We start from the raw sequence: 16860 nt of genomic DNA, 5'->3' as shown, positions 1-16860 counted from the left end.
AGATCTGGCCAAACGTTAGACACAACTGAATACATATCACAATCATATTATTATTATTATTATTATTATTATTATTATTATTATTATTATTATTATTATTATTATTATTATTATTTTATTATTATTATTATTAGTAGTAGTAGTAGTAGTCATAGTCGTAGTCGTAGTATGTACAGTTACAAGGACACCAGCCAAACTCTATTATTATTTAGATTAGCCAATGACGGGTAGGGGAACAAATACTGCATTTCAAACTCTTTTTTTCTCAACAAGACGCTCTAAATGCAGTCAACTATTTTCAGTTTATCAAATTGTCCAAGTATATTAAACTTAATTCTTACTGCATATGCAAGATATTGTCAACTAAACATACAAACAACAAGACAATTCATCTTTTCATGAATTGCCATTCTCTATCACTCCTACTCTTACTTCATTTTTTGCAGATGCTATTCTCATCAATGGCTGCTTTCTTCTTTCAAATGGTCAAACAGTGCCAAGTGTAATTCCCAAAGGAACTGTACACTTCAAAAAGCAGTATTCTGGAAATTATTCCTGTACTAGACTAACTTAAAATATCCAGAATTCTGGCTGGAAAAAGATAAATTGTAATTTCAATAAGAAAACAGTAGTCATCTCTGTTTCAAATGTTATTTTGCTCCGTCCTCTGCCGTGCATTCAAAAAGAGCTTTGACTAATTCCCACTATAATTCTATGTTATGCATAATCCTTGGTTTATGGACAAACTGAAACTGGAATTTCCATCAGAAGCAATGTGGTCATAAAACACAAGTGCATCTGTCAGATCTGCCCCAGTCTGATCCGACTCCATTTGGTTGAAGTGAAAAGGCACTTTTACTAAGAAACACTGATTGCAATAAAGACAAGTGGAATCTAAAATTCCCGCTTGCCAATACAGAACTAAACCCCTGGTTTCCCCTAGCCCTTCCCCATGGTCCGTCTGTGTGTAGCCAATCAGGCACCACGCTGAGGTGTTTGGGTTGGTGAAATTCCATTCTCAGGGCAAACAGCCTTGAAGCCAGCTCACCAGCAAAAACCAGATTCCTAAACTATCAATTCCCCCCTTAATTTCCCAAAATAAAGGTATACAGCTTTATTGCCCATTTGTTCTCCCTCCCTTCCCTGATTGATGGCTGAATACTGGCAAGACGCCAAGCTGAAGCTGGTAGATCTGACAACATCACTTAGCGATGGCAATCCCTGAAATCCCAGTTGCCATTGTTAACTGAATCCCACATTAATTATGTGAGGCAACATCCTTGAGACTTCCCACAACCAAAACCAGGAAACTGGTAGGAAGTTGCAAGTCCCAGGTCTGTGGGCAAGTAAGTAGCTGCCACTAGGTGTGGGAGAGTAAGAAGGTGCATGAGGAGGATGCAGGGGAGTGTTGGGGAGGGTGCATGAGGGTGAGAGGGATGTATGAGAAGAGGGATGTATGAGAAGTAGGAGTCAGGTGTAAGTACGTGCAAGAGGCTCTGCATGGATTGGGGAAGATGTGTGGAGGGGTGTGAGTGGTCAACCAGTACAAGCACAGAAGGATTTGGGGGACAGTGTGTGGGTGGGGGAGAGCTATCCCAGTGACTTGCCGCCTTCTCTGCTGGCTTTAATAATTTTCTGGAGAAGCTAGAAGGGAAGATTGCAAATGGTTATCACATGATTGTGGAGTTCTTGGCAACCAGTAGTAAGTGCAAATGGGTTGCCATGCTTATGTGACCATTGAGGATGCTAGAACAGCCACAGTTCCAAGTAACCACCTTTTGTTCAGTATCGTCATAACTTGGAATGGTCATTGGCCCAATGGTTGTAGGTTGAGGACTACCTTTAACAATCATTCTTAGTTAGCGTACACAAACCAAATGATGAGAAATACTATTCACGTGAAAAAACATATACTATATGCTGAAAATTGAACCATTTCCTTGTCAGAAGTTTTTTCATTAAAAGTCAGAGTTTACGTTCTACAACATGATTTTGGACCACGGAGTTAGATTTTTGTATAGCAGATCATTGTATCATGTCCCCAGTTGTACTGAAATTCTGCCAATCTTCAAAAGCAAACAAAAAACCTTGTAGCTGATATGAAATTTCCCCCAGAATCGGCCCCAGAAAAGCAAAACAGGAGCAGGACAAAGGTGTTTATTTACAGCAGAGAAACAGTACAAGTAGCCCTCCACTTACAACCATTGGTTTAGTAATTGTTTGAAGTACTGAAAAAAATTGACTTATGGCCAGTTTTCACACTTAAACTGTTGCAGTGTCCTCATGGTGACATGATCAAAATTTGGGTGCTTGGCAACTGGCATGTATGACAGTTGCAGTGTCCTGAGGTCATGTGATCACCATTTGTAACCTTCCCAGATGGCTTCTGAGAAGCAAAGTCAATGTAGGAAGCCAGATACGCTTGAAAACTGCAAGATTCACTTAACAATTACAGCGATTTGCTGAACAACTGCAGCAAAAAGTCATAAAATGAGGCAAAACTCATTTAACTCCCTTGTTTAGCAATAGAAATTTGGGGCTCAATTGCGGTCAGGTTGAGGACTACCTGTAAAAAGGACAATACTTAACTTTTCCATTCAAACCCTCTCCTTACCAACTACTACACTGAAAAATTTACTTTTGAAAACAGAACAATCAGTAAGGCAGATAAGATATCCAGAGGGGGAAAAGTTGGGGAAAGAAAGAGGTTGCAAAGAAGAGATCAAAGGAGAGTCATTAAATATCTCCCTTCTCACTCTGCACAGCTCCCTTTCATAGGCCTTCCTACTTGGTTTGGCCACATCAAACAAAAACACAGGTTAATAAATTTATTATCCCAAGATCTTGGCACTTGTTTCTTTATTTGCTTCAGAGTTTACAGCTAGTACATGTGCTGTCCCACTCACTCACACACACATGTATCAGTGCTTTAATAGGTTTGTTGTTTCCCAACAATTCCCTTCACCAAAACCAGAGAACTGTCCCAATTAAGTCCATCCAAAAGCAGACCGATACTAGTCCACAGAGCAATGGGCAATGAGTCCACAAGGCACTTGAAAGTTTCCCAAACAAGATAAAATTAAATCCACAACGCAAGAGGATTCATGAGAAAAGTCCAGAGTTCACAAGGCATGGTCCAAAGTCAAGGCATAGTGTCAATCCAAAGCAAGGCAGGAATCACAGCGACCAGGAAACATGCAGCTAGGAAATAAACATATTGTCCCCACCATCATCAAAATCTGTCTGCTATGCTAAATAGCCAGGTTCCAGTGCAGGCCATCAAGATGAGGCTGCCTCCTTATGAGTAATCAGGTTCACCTTAGCTGCTCCTGCCTTTTGTCTGCCCTATGTGTTCTTGGATCAGGTGCAGAAGGCAGTTCCTCTTTCTCACCACTGATCAGCTGCAGCTGCATGCTCTTCCCACCTGAAGCCTCAGGGCTGTCCTGCTGCAGCTGTGCTTCAGCCAAATCCCTCTCAAACAGCTGATCAGAGCCATTGACCAACTCCCATCCTGATATGCCTGGGATGGTTCATCCTCCAAACTGACATTTGGAGAGGTATCTGGGGATGTGTCCAAGGGACACATCACACTACACACTAGAATTAATGGTCTTCGATATGATGCAGTGGAAAGGCTTAAGAGTAGATGATGAAGTGGCATTTTATGATAACTTACCTTACCTTTGTCTTCTCCTCCCAAAAATGTAATGTTCTCAAAAATAGCCACAAAACAGACCTCAACATAATATCCAGGTACTCAGTGACTGGCCAGACCAGACCAGACCAGGATGCACTCTGCTGGCGACATCACACCCCTCAATAATAACCAATGGAAGGCCTGATCATAGCAATAAATGAAACTTCTGTGATGCTGTTCAATATGGCATGTTTTCCTTTAAAAATATTCTTATTTTATGGACAAGCTATGAAATAAGAATATTAAGAGAAGTGAAAAAATACAATATTGGTGTAAACATTCACACTTACCTAACCCCTATATGAAGCGTGCAAGTATCTGCATTGGTATATTGTGAGTGTGATATCGCCAGCAAAGTGCATACTGAGGATCTGCAAGGAAGAGAAAAATAGAATCAGTTGCTGTAGCTTTGAACCATATTTTGGGAAATAGATATATTTCTACACAATCCTCCTTTGGAACTGCAATGCATTTAACCATTAATGTGTGCAACGCTCACATGCTAAACCCAAGATATATTCTTTTTAAATATTTTATTAGCATTTTAACATAACATAAATCATTCAGTAATTTATAAACAGAATGTTGTCTGGGTAACATTTATAAGACAATCCTTAACAATTAATTTCTATGATTCATATTCCATATGTTAATTTCATTTGATTTCCCCTTTCCCCAAAGTATCTTTCTTTGCAAAACATTAGATTAAGACAATTATCATTATTTTAATTAACAACAGTTAAGGACCCAGATTGTTGGGGGCAATAAGCTGACTTTGTAAAAATGCTGCTCCCCCCCCCCCGAAAGCCCTAATAAGCAGGCATATACATAGAATGAAGGCTATTGCTAAGCACATTGATTTGTGCTTCTTAGATTGTAAGCTGCCCTGAGTCTTCGGAGAAGGGCGGGATATAAATGGGATTAAAGTATATAGTTTCAATAATCCTATTTATTATTTTAGTTGCCTTATCATAAATCCTGTTACCGTGTTTATTTCAGCTTATTTCTCCCTCCAAATTCTAAATATTCATACAAGTGACAATCTTTTCAACATTTAACTACATTTACATTGGTGGATTTAATTCAGTTTTTTCCATATAAACCCTCTCATGCTTTTATATTTCTTAATAAGTAAAAAAAGTAGAAAGAGAAAAGAAAAGAGAGACAAAAAAGAAGAAAAAGAAAAAGAAAAAAAGAAAAAAGAAAAAGAAAAAAAAGACAAGAGCACTGAGATACAAAAAATAACATATAACTTAAAATATGTATCCCTCCTAATTCAATATATATTCCCTCAATTTCTTATTTGTTTTTAACCATAGCTAAGAATGTATTTAATCTGTTTAAACTTTGAGCATTCCATTCAATAGTTCTACTCATCTAATCCTTTATCATTCAAAACACATTTTAATGCTTTTCTTATCACATTGAAATAACTAAAACATTTGCTTTTGTTTAAATCATTTCAACTTTTTTCAGAAGAATAAAAAAGAAAAAAACATATTATATTAGTTAAGGAAGAAATTTTTTTTATTCCTCTAAGAGTAGTATATTTCAAAGTTTTTCCATTTCTTTAGCCATATTCAAACAAATGTTTCTCTTTAAAGTATTCTTTCTGATAATCTCCATCTTCTTTTTCCTGAATTTTCATTTTAGTCTCTTTTCTCTAGTCGTTGCCTTTCTTAATCAATATGTTTTGCTGCTTCATTTGTTTCCCTGTAAGGAATTTTTTCTCATTCTTTTCCTTATCTTCAAAGTTGCTTAGACGTGTTGAAATATTTCCCATTTGAATAAAATCATGATTTTTTATTTTATATGGTTCCATCTGCAAGTCTCTATTCTTAAAATTATATTTAGTCATTTCTACTGTATTTTCCTGAGAAAGTCCTTGAAGAGAAATTGAAAATAAGTTGATTCATGCTCTCAAAGTTATTCTGCATTTCCTTGCAGTTTAAGGTCATTGTCCTTTGAAATTTTTGCTGCTTATCATATGTTTCTTTTTGTGAAGTGATTATTTTATAAGGTTCCTTCTTTAAGTCTCTATCCTCAGAATTTTGTTCAGTCATCTCTATTTTCCTGGGAAATTTCTTGGAGTGAAATTAAGTTGAAAATGAGTTGATTCATGCTCTCAAAGTTATTCTGGATTTCTATGTAGTTTAAAATCATTGTACTTTGAAATTGTTGTCGCTTATCATATGTTTCCTTTTGTAAAATATTCATTTCTTTGTTATTCTCACTTGTTTACACAGCTGCATTTTCTAAAAGCTTTGAGGTTCAGAGAAAAAAAATCCTCATCCACCAGCAGGTGTCAGCATTTGCTCATTTTTCATGTCTTTTTTCTTTCTCTAAAGGGTAAGTTTCGCTGCTAACTAAAAGAGAGGGAGCAGAGTCCCCCTCCCCTCTTCCTTCTTCGGAGATCTCTTATTTTGGGGACTTTCTTCTTCAGGAAAATAGGTAGGATAGAGAAAATCAATATTCTTACCCAGATTCAAGCATGCTGTTTAAGATATGCTAAGTTTAAAAGCTTATAGCTTCCGTTGTTTCAGCTATGGCTGGACATGGAGTTAGCCAGCTTTCTTCCGTTGGTTTCTGGAAGGCTTCTCCTGGACTGTTCAGAGAGACCGCTGTCTCTCCTAAGTCCCTGGGATTTCCTTCATTCATTCCACCCCTTCAGGGTGGGTTTTGGCCCCTTAGGGTCCCCAACAAAAAGAAATTTCAGCCGAAGGATTCGGCATTCCGAATCTTCCAGCTGCTTCGCTGAAAATCAGGAACCGGAAGCCTAAACCCAAGATATATTCATTAGGGTACTATGTAAGCTCAGAAACAAATAAAAAATCAATTTTCTTCTATAACAGCAGCCCTATATAATATTCACCATACTGCAAGGCATAATCACTACATGACCCTAAAAAGGAAAAAAAATGAATACTTTTAATACCTTAATTTGAAAAATAAGTCTTTAACAAGTAAGAATAGAACCTGATTTACATATGGCACTAATCCATAACATGGTGCTTGGCTTTAGGGGTGAGCCCATTCCCCACCAAAAACAATGCCTTAGGAGCCACAAAGGGTGGGTGTGTATATCACATTAAGATAAAACAAGCCAGAAGAGATTAACAACGCACTTTTAACAAGGTCAAGCTGTGAAATAAACTAGAAAACAAGGAATTATTTTAAGATCTCCTAGTAGTTTTTTTTTTTAAAATATAAAAGCTGCTGTGATTTCTGCTGTTCCCTTATAATGAAAAAGCAATTTTAAAATGCAGCGATAAGCCACAGTAAATTTAAGAAATGTATACTATGCAACACCTAATCAGCTGCCTGATCTGGAAAGCTGAGTATAATTCTACCAGGATGATAAAGTATCTGTAAGGTCCAAGGCTACAGGTTAAACTGCTTTTGAAACATGGCAAAGAACAGAATGACCACCTATTTTTGTATCTTGCAAGCAAACTGTTCAGCAATGTCTATGAAGTTACAGAAGTCAAGCTTAGTTTCACTGTTTAAATTATATATAGGATTACAACACAAGGAACATTAGAAATTCTGGTTGCCGATTAAAAAAAACCTTTTAAGGCCTCAAAAACAAGAGTTCTTTGTTATTGTCACACTCAAGATACAGCCCAGAATATAACATTTTTCAAATTACCAAAATACCCTGGCTGTAAACATTAGTGCAGGTGAATATAACCTATGGCCTTTTAGACATTGCCAACCTTCACTGACAATAGCTCCAAGAAGCATGTCACTGTAGAAATGATAGGAATTATGTTGCAACATTTGGAGGACAAAAGAATCGGAATTGGAATTAGAGTTTGCCTTAGTTACCAAAAGAGAAATGACTGAGGAAAGACATAATTGAACTCTTCAGATATCTTAAATGGTTGTCCTATAAGGCAGGGTTTCTCAGCCTTGACAACTTTAAGCTGTATGGATTCCCAGAATTCCTCAGTCAGCATCTTTAAGTTCCTATGGTTGAGCAACACCAATACACAGTTAGTCCTTGACCTATGACCACAATTGAGTCCAAAATTTCTATTGCTAAGCAAGACAGTTGTTAAATGAGTTTTGCCTCATTTTATAATCTTTCTTGCCATAGTTGTAAGTGAATTACTGAAGTTGTTAAGTTAGTAACACGGTTAAGTGAATCTGGCTTCCCCGCTGACTTTGCTTGTCACAAGGTCACAAAAGGTGATCACATGAACCTCTGGACATTGCAACCGTGCACAACTTTCCAGTGGCCATCCAGTGCCCAAGAAAAGCAACCCACAATCTTGAGATCCTGTCACAAGCAGTGGGAAGAGAGCACTAACTATATTTGAAGCTAGTACTAGTATATCACATAACTGATAAGAGCTAAAGAATTAAGTCCAACTGACCTAGATATCCTTTTAAAGGGGAAGGCTGAATCAATTCCTTGTTCTACAATGGACACAAAACTTAAGTTTGTATAACTGCACCTGCTCACTTGCCTTCCTGATTTTAATGTCAATTTAGGTTGAAGCACCTCAGGGCAAAACATGTTTTTGTTTATGTAATTTAAAGGTACAATATACTCTGAAAGCATTACCTAAACAAAGTGAATATTATTTTAGTTTGCAACCCTTTCCTTATGAAAATTTAATTTAATTTAATTTAATAACATTTATATACCGCCCTTCTCCCTGAGGACTCAGGGCGGTTCACAGGGCAGAATAAAATAGCCAATACAAACATTAAAAAGTGATTAAACAATTGCCCTAATTAAAAACAATAGAAGTACAGTTCTAAAAAACCCCGAGATAAAATTAAAAAAGCAAAAATAAAACAACCCCACCGATCCCCATCAGGCTAGGCCAGCTTGTACAAACAAAAATGTCTTGAGATCGCGACGAAAGGAGCGAAGATCGGGCGCCATCCGGAGCTCTACCGGTAGCTGATTCCACAGCTCCGGAGCGCCCACAGAGAAGGCTCTCCCCCTGGGGGCCACCAATCGACATTCTCTGATCGGTGGCACCCTGAGGAGGCCCTCTCTGTGGGAACGCACAGGGCGCAGGGAGCTTGATGCCGGCAGCAGATGTTCCCTAAGGTACTCCGGCCCCATGCCATGGAGGGCTTTAAACACCGTTACCAGTACCTTGAATCTCACCCGGAAGACAACTGGCAACCAATGCAGCTCACGGAGCAGAGGTGTAACGTGGGAGTATCGGGAGACTCCCAACACCACTCTCGCGGCTGCATTCTGTACCAGTTGGAGCTTCCGGGTGGTCCTCAAGGGCAGCCCCATGTAGAGAGCGTTGCAGTAGTCCAGACGAGAGGACACGAGCGCATGAGTGACCGTGCACAAATCATCCCGGCTAAGATAGGGCCGCAACTGGCGCACCAGGCGAACCTGGGCGAAGGCCCCCCTAGTCACAGCTCCTATGTGGTCTTCTAAGGTGAGCCGTGAATCTAGGAGGACTCCCAAGTTGCGAGCCCTATCTACGGGGGGTAATAGTTCACCCCCCATAGCCAGAGGTGGAATGTCCGAATAAACCCGGGATGAAGGTATGCAAAGCCACTCAGTCTTGTCGGGGTTGAGTTGAAGTCTGTTCCTCCCCATCCAGACCCGAACCGCCTCCAGGCAACGGGACATCACGTTGAGGGCATCACTGGGGTGGTTTGGGGTCGAAAAGAAAAGTTGGGTATCATCAGCGTACTGATGATACCCAACTCCAAAGCCACGAATGATCTCACCCAGCGGCTTCATGTAGATGTTGAACAGGAGAGGCGAGAGGACCGACCCCTGAGGAACTCCACAAATGAGAGACCTCGCGGTCGACCTCTGCCCCCCTGCCAACACCGACTGCGAACGTCCCAAGAGATAGGAGGAGAACCACTGTAAAACTGTGCCTCCCACTCCCAATCCCCTGAGACGCCGCAGCAAGATACCATGGTCGATGGTATCGAAAGCCGCCGAGAGGTCTAATAGGACTAGAACAGAGGAATGCCCTCTGTCCCGAGCCCTCCAGAGATCATTCACCAGCGCGACCAATGCCGTCTCCGTGCTGTGCCCGGGCCTGAAACCCGATTGGTAAGGGTCTAGATAATCCGCTTCATCCAGGACCAGAGGGAGCTGATGCGCCACCACACTCTCAACAACCTTCGCAAGAAAGCGGAGGTTGGAGACAGGACGAAAGTTGTTCAATACAGCTGGGTCCAGGGCAGGCTTCTTGAGGAGAGGCCTCACCACCGCCTCCTTCAAGACGGCGGGGAAGATACCCTCACTCAAAGAAGCCGATATAACTGCCTGGAACCAGCTGCGTGTCCTCTCCCGGGCTGCATAGACCAGCCAGGAAGGGCACGGGTCCAATAAACATGTGGTGGTGCTCAGCCTCCCCATGATCCTGTCCACTTCCTCCGGAGTCACAGAATCAAACTCCTCCCAGGTGATATCGACAAGACCACCCGTGTCCTGATCGTCAGACTCTGCCCAGTCAGAGTCCAGACCGGTCCGAATCCGAGCGATTTTGTCCGACAGATGTTGGTTAAACTCCTCGGCACGGCCCTGCAAGGGATCCTCCCTCACCTCCTGATTTAGGAGGGAGCGAGTCACCCTAAACAGGGCGGCCGGGCGATTATCTGCGGACGCGATAAGGGTGGCGAAGTGGTTAGACCTCGCCTCCCTTATCGCAGCGAGATAAGACCTAATGTAGGTTCTTAGTCGCAATCGGTCGGATTCGGATCGGCTGGACCTCCAACCGCTCTCTAGGCCCCGTCTCCGACGCTTCATCTCCCGAAGCTCCGCAGAGAACCATGGAGCTCGACGGGATCTGCACCGGGTCAGGGGCCGCAGGGGTACAACTCGGTCAAGAGCCTCAGTGGCCGTCCTTTCCCAGGCTTCCACTAAGGCATCTGCCGAGCTGTGAGCAAGGGAGGCAGGTGGGGACCCCAGAGCTGCCTGGAACCTCTGGGGATCCATTAAGCGTCTGGGGCGGTACCATTTAATTGGTTCCAAACACCCACGGCGGGGGGTGGCAAAACGGAAGACCAGCCGCAGGAGATGATGATCGGTCCATGACAGGGGCATAATAATTGGAGAGCCCCCACCAAGATCATCTAACCACCGTCCAGATAAGAAAACTAGGTCAAGGGTGTGGCCTCCCTCATGAGTCGGTCCCAAAATTACCTGCGTCAGGTCCATGGCCGTCATGGAAGCCATGAACTCCCGGGCCAACTCAGATGATCCTCCCAGTGATGGTAGGTTGAAATCCCCCAAAACTATAAGTTTCGGGAACTCAACCACCAACCCAGAGAGGACATCGAGCAGCTCAGGCAGGGCTGCTGCTGCGTGACTAGGCAAAAGGTACACCAGCAGCAAGCCCAACTGCGCACCAGGGCCGCATCTCAAAAAGAGAGACTCACACCCGACTATCTGAGGAACAGTGGCCTCCCGCGGACACAAGGTCTCCCTCATAACAACAGCCACACCCCCACCCCTACCCTGAGCCCGAGGCCGGTGCAGCACCCGGAAACCTGGTGGGCAAAGATCAACCAGAGGAATCCCGCCCTCTGGGCCCAACCAAGTCTCCGTGATGCAAGCCAGGTCCGCCTGCTCACCCTCGACCAGATCACGAACGAGAGGAGCCTTATTAGCGACGGACCTGGCGTTCAAATACACCAGCCGGAGCTCAGGGGGCTGCACACCCTCACTCCCGGGACCTTGGGGTAGAGCCAGAGGGTCGGAGTGCCTCACCGCTTGTAAGTAGCGGAGAGGCCTTCCCTGAGATCGATACGGCCCTCTGCTCCTCCATCTGCTGCCATTCCCTGATGTCGTGGGAATAGGTAGCCCCACGACCAGCCCTGGAGCCCCGGAGGTGACCGACCCCCGCTCCTCCCCCCTGCGATCTCCATCGGCCCTAGCCAGAACAGCGGTAGTTGGATAGCCCCCCTTATCCAAACAACCAAAAGAACCCTCCCGCCTCCCTAACCCCCTAAAAAATTTTGAAAGAAAAATAATCAGGGGCCTCTTATTAGGTCTACGTCGAAGGCCCCTACCCTTGCCCAGCCAACTCTCAGGGTCCCAATAAATGGGCCCTTCCTCGAGGTTATAATCGGCTGGCAAGGCGGGTCGCACCCAGGAGGGGGGAGCACCCCTGAGGGCGCACAAGTCCGTGGACGAATATTTAAAGGAAGGCATAAATAGCAGTCCGAATCGCAGGCAGTCCATAGATGATAGTCCATGAGGAGGATCTATTCGGAGAGGGAGTCCCAGGCCTCCGTCCAGCCGCTGCCACTCAGCTGGATAAGCCCCCCGGGCAGGCCTACCACCGTCCTCTCACTACGGCTACAGAGCCAATTCTCGGGGGGGGGATGGAAGTCTGGAGTAACCCCACTGGGTATGGCCTGCCCCATAGAGCTCTCACCTCTAGGGGCAGGAGATGTAAATTCGGCCATCCTCTCACAATGGCCAATACCCAGAATTCTCTGTCCTTTGGGGTATAAGGGGCAATGCGCAGTAGATTGTAAAAGCAAAAACAAGCCATCATAGTCAATTCTGATAACAGCCAAGTCCCCCGTTGTCTCGTCATTCCCAGAGGTTGTAACTGACCACCAGTCCATAGGCCCTCAGTTCGATAATTATTGGGGCCTTCCAGACTGTGGTCAACAAAGATTGGCTCCCCCAGGTCCATTAAATTCCCCGCCGATCTTCCAAAGTCCTTCAAAATGGCCCAAATCCACAAGGCCCCACTGGGCTCCACCGGGATCAACCGGCTAGCCCAGGAACCTTCAGGGCCATCAGAAGCAGTGGGGGTGCCAACCCATCTGGGATATGCAAAACCAACCGGGGGGCCGGCAAACCGGGCATAACACCATCGCTGAGTCATCGAAGCCGCTGCCGCTGAGCCGCTATGGACACAGCCGCCGCCATCACCGTAGCCACCGTAGCCATCAGAACGCCGCCAAGGCCGCAAACAATCCGGGGAGAGCCACCGCCACCGCCGATGAGAAACGGGCCAAAAAGGTCCAGGAGGCAGAGGGACAAACGGTTCGGTAAAAGCAGGCCAGACCACAATAGTCGATGGTAAAGTGGCCCGAAAACGGCCCGGGAACAACGCCGCCGCCGCCGCCGCCGCCGCCGTCGTCGTCGCCATTAGGCTGATGCAGGCAGAAAGCAGGCAGAAAGCAGAGGCAGGCCGGTCGAAAGGAAAACGGTAGAAAAGGCAGGCCACGCAGATCGCAAACAGCTCCGTCGCCGCCGCCACAGCACCGCCGCCGCCAGCCGCCGGGAACTCCAAACGCCGCCGAAGAAGCCAAGACCGCCCGACATAGCCGGAAACTCCCGACGACCAGCTGAGCAGCTGAGCAGAAAGCAAACCGGCAGCCCAGCGAAACGCCGGTCAAGCTGGTAAAAAGACCTAGACAGTATAAAGGTCCTGCCAATTTTCTTGATTTTATAGCGATAAAAACTTAACAAAAAAGATGTTAGAAAAGACAGAATAGTAAGATAATGTGTTATAAAGAAAATTCCAAAAAATAAAAAAATCAGTGTATACTCATACCCATAAAGGTTAAATGATATATTGCCTATTAATAGCTATATGTGCGTTCTATAAATATTAATTTCAAAATATCTTGTATAGAATAAAGCCTATATATTGCCTTCTAAACTAGGCCTGCATAACATTGGGCCCTCCAAGAAGGCTTGTGAAGCCTACCAGTGTTTTTTTACAAACTCAATTTGCTGCCACTAAATATTACTGCTGCCAAGCAGGATCTGCCGCTGCTTCAAAAGACACTCTGCAATCCAATGCTTCCAGGACTTACCAGTACTGCTAGCTCCAGTGCTGCCATTATTGTGCTAGCCACCAAAACAGCTGATCGGTGTGACAGGTATTCCTTTGCAGCCCATTGTTATTTTTAAAATGTCGAAGTGGCCCTTTCTTCTTTACTAACTGTGCAGCTGTGTTGCAGATTATTCTAAATCAGATCCTAGAAGAGCAGCTTCTCTAAAAAATGGACAACAATGCAATTCTAAGAAGGTCCACATATCTTCATGGAAGAGCAAAATAGTTTATTATTGTGATTGCTCATTATAGAAAATCCATGTAATGAAGCAATCATCTTGAGGACTAGGATCAAGTTCACCCTCACCCCTAAAATCTCAGTGGGGGACACTGGGCCAGTTATACTCAACCCAGCCACAGGGTGATTCGTTTGGACATCATGATGGAAAAGGGATTCCTACATAAGCACCCTGACCTCCTGCGGAAAATAGGATATAAATCCAGTGCATAACTTTTGAAGCAGTTTTCTACGAAGTTGTAAATACGAAGCCAGAAAAACAGGAGATGAAAATGATTATAATAAAAGGAAAAGTATTGCTGAGTTCATGGTGCTTATTTCTGAAATAGCTAGACAGGATTATAGTGCATAGCAGGTTCTGGCCTGTCTTTCAAGATCTGCAGGGATCTGGGGCACTTAAAAAAAGACAGCAGCTACAGTATCACACAGCAATGCAGCAAGGAACAAGTGACTAAGGAGACAGTCAAAACTGGGAAACTTCAGAAGAGGAAAAATCCATAACTTTTCAAGCAGTTAACTTTTAAGAAGGCACTGGAGAAGAAACATGCTTTTTTGCTCTAGGTAAACATCCATTGGTGGATCTTTACCAAAATATGTGTCTCTACCAAATAAAGTTAAAGAGAGACAGTTGCCAATTCTTAGGTCTTTTTTTCCTATGCCAGCTACCAACATTAAACACAAAACTTAAAAGGTGATCCAAATCTGAATACTGCAAATAGGGCTTGAAAAACAATCACTGTCACTGTAGATTCACATACAATCCTTTGCACCACTCATTAAACAAATCTGGAGGGCAGAAGCCTGTGCTACTTCAGACAGCAGGAACAAAATCCTGGTTTCATTTTTACTTTGTCATGCATTCCGAAGCCCCTTGAAGGGTACACTGTTCATTTGGTTTCCTAATCATTCACAATGGATTTATGATACATTGTGTAATCTTTCCTAGTCTCTAGTTCCAGTACAATCAGAGAGAAAAAAGCACTAAAAGCCAAAGATTAACACATAAACACACAGAGCTAGTTGAACTGGAAAAAGGCATCCCTGATTAAAGGTTTCATTTCACCTTCTACAAATTTCAAGATATCAATAACAAAAAAAGTTCTGTGTGTATGGTGCAGAAATAAGGTACATGGTAGTCAAAAGTAGCATGTCACAAGCCACAATTCAAAATATTAACTATAGGGCACTGACCACAACTTCCACCTCACATTAATGAATAGTTCCATTCATGAACAACCTTCATGGTAGGATTTGAAAATATATACTTTTAGAATACTGTAACACATCTCTAAGAAGATTAACTAATAACAGCATCCAAAAAAGTACAGTTTATATTAGTTTTATTATGTAAAAGGAAAGAATGATGATCCTTTGATATAATGTAAAACAAGTGAGTGTCATAAGAAATAATAGATATGCATTGAGAGAGTTCCCTTACAACCTTTCACATATATATTGGAAGGGGGGGTGGAAACAACATCTAATGACAGCAAAAATCATCCCATTGAGTTCTCTTGTGTAAAAGAAAATCTGGAAATACCCAAATTTTAGGACATTCTACCCTCTTCTCAAACATGTAAGAGGGCCAATTATTGAACAGGAATAGGATAATACCGCGATTGATGGAGCAACCGAATTAAATAAATTGTAGCAGAAAGGTGCAGAGGGAAGAGTATAATCTCCAAGTAAAGATGATGGAGAGAAAAATCAAGTGACCATGAGAAATATTTATGCTTCCTGTAGAATATTTATCTCAATTAATCTTCCTAATACAGATAAAATATTTGAGCACGTAACAAAGCAGGATGCAAGAGGTTCTGTTGTCCCATTCCCTTATTAGAGATCATATTGCCAGTTCCTATGTAAAGGCCAAGGCAAGGTGAACACAGCAGGTAGAACTGGACAATATTCATCTTAAAATTAATACTGATGTGTTGAAAAGTCATGTGAAGAATGAAGCCACATCAAGTGTTTGGGGGAGGAGGGAGGAACAGGAGTGTCCGTGAACCGGCATTTCACACGCACAAAAAAACCCCGGTTTGTCATTTGTCTCCTGCGACCTGTCAAACAAGCCAAGGGGAAAAACGGAACTAAAGAAAGGGTTTCTAGAGACAGAGACCTGCGCACATGTAATTAGGTGCACGCCCAGCATTTATTACTTTTACACGAAAAACTGGTACCAGGTTTTAGCGGCGGTCCTGAAGAACCGGACTGCAGCGCGAATGCCCAGATGCCATGCCGCGTTTCTCAAAGAGCCTGCGACTCACCGTAGATCATGGCCAGGCCGGTCTCATGGAGGAAGCGGACCCGGCGATGTTTGAAAAGCCAGATGGTGAGAATAGTGAGGGTGAGGAGGATAATGAACGTCAGGAGGCTCACGCTGTCTTGCCGGTGGCTCTCCTCCGCTTCTTTCTCCGTGGTGATCTCCTCAATGGCGCTGCTGCTCCGTTCCCCCAGACACAGCCCAGGGACTGGGGAGAAGACGAGAAGCAGGAGCCGCAGACGCGCCATGGCAGGCTCCCCTGGAACACCGCTCGTGCCCGCCTGCGTCCTCTCGGCGCGCCGAGCTTCCTGCCAGCAGCCTCTGCAGCAGCCGAGCAGTCTTCCGCTCGGGCGTCGGTGCTGAACGCTCAGGCAACTCGCCGCTTCTGGCAAGGCAGGCAAAAGCGACTTCGGCAGGCAGAATCACCGAACTCCACCTCTCGGCGTCACAGCTCCAGCATTAAGTTTATTGAAAAGCGCTGTCGCGCCTCGTTTCTAAAGACTGGCCACGCTTAGGGCAGCGCGCCGCCTCCCCTTCCCGCTGCACCGGGGTGGAGTCTAACGCTTGCAGCAGAAAGAGTTGATTGGGCTGCACCATTGCAGGTTGAGGGAGGGGTGGTTACCTCTTTTGGGTGCTCTCCCTTTATCAAAGCAATATAATTACTTGGAGATCTAGCACAAGGCGAGTTTCAGAAAGAGCTCTTCAATCGTTGCACGGTTTGCTTAAATTATATAATTATGGTCAGATTTCAAAATAAAATCCCCCAACCAAACCCTCAAATCACGAGCTGTTCGATCCCTCTTTTATTCAGCTGATGTACCTCTGTTAGTTCGGAATAAACTAACTGCGGATGAGG

General features: G+C 43.9%; 1 protein-coding gene across 1 annotated transcript in view; it reads right to left on the bottom strand.

Annotated features, from left to right (window-relative positions):
* SLC9A7 (solute carrier family 9 member A7) overlaps positions 1 to 16488 on the bottom strand; it is a 109858-nt gene extending 93370 nt beyond the window's left edge. The window contains exon 1 of the mRNA XM_083361536.1: positions 16009 to 16488. Within this exon, the coding sequence (XP_083217662.1) occupies positions 16009 to 16252 (244 nt within the window). The 5' untranslated portion in view covers positions 16253 to 16488. The remainder of the gene's footprint in view (positions 1 to 16008) is intronic.
* Between the last annotated feature and the right edge of the window lie 372 nt (positions 16489 to 16860).

This window comes from Vipera ursinii, assembly GCF_947247035.1.
Source record: "Vipera ursinii genome assembly, chromosome: 4".
Lineage (NCBI taxonomy): Eukaryota > Metazoa > Chordata > Lepidosauria > Squamata > Viperidae > Vipera > Vipera ursinii.
Note: the sequence above shows the minus strand (reverse complement) of the source record. Positions and strands in the feature narration are given on the sequence as shown.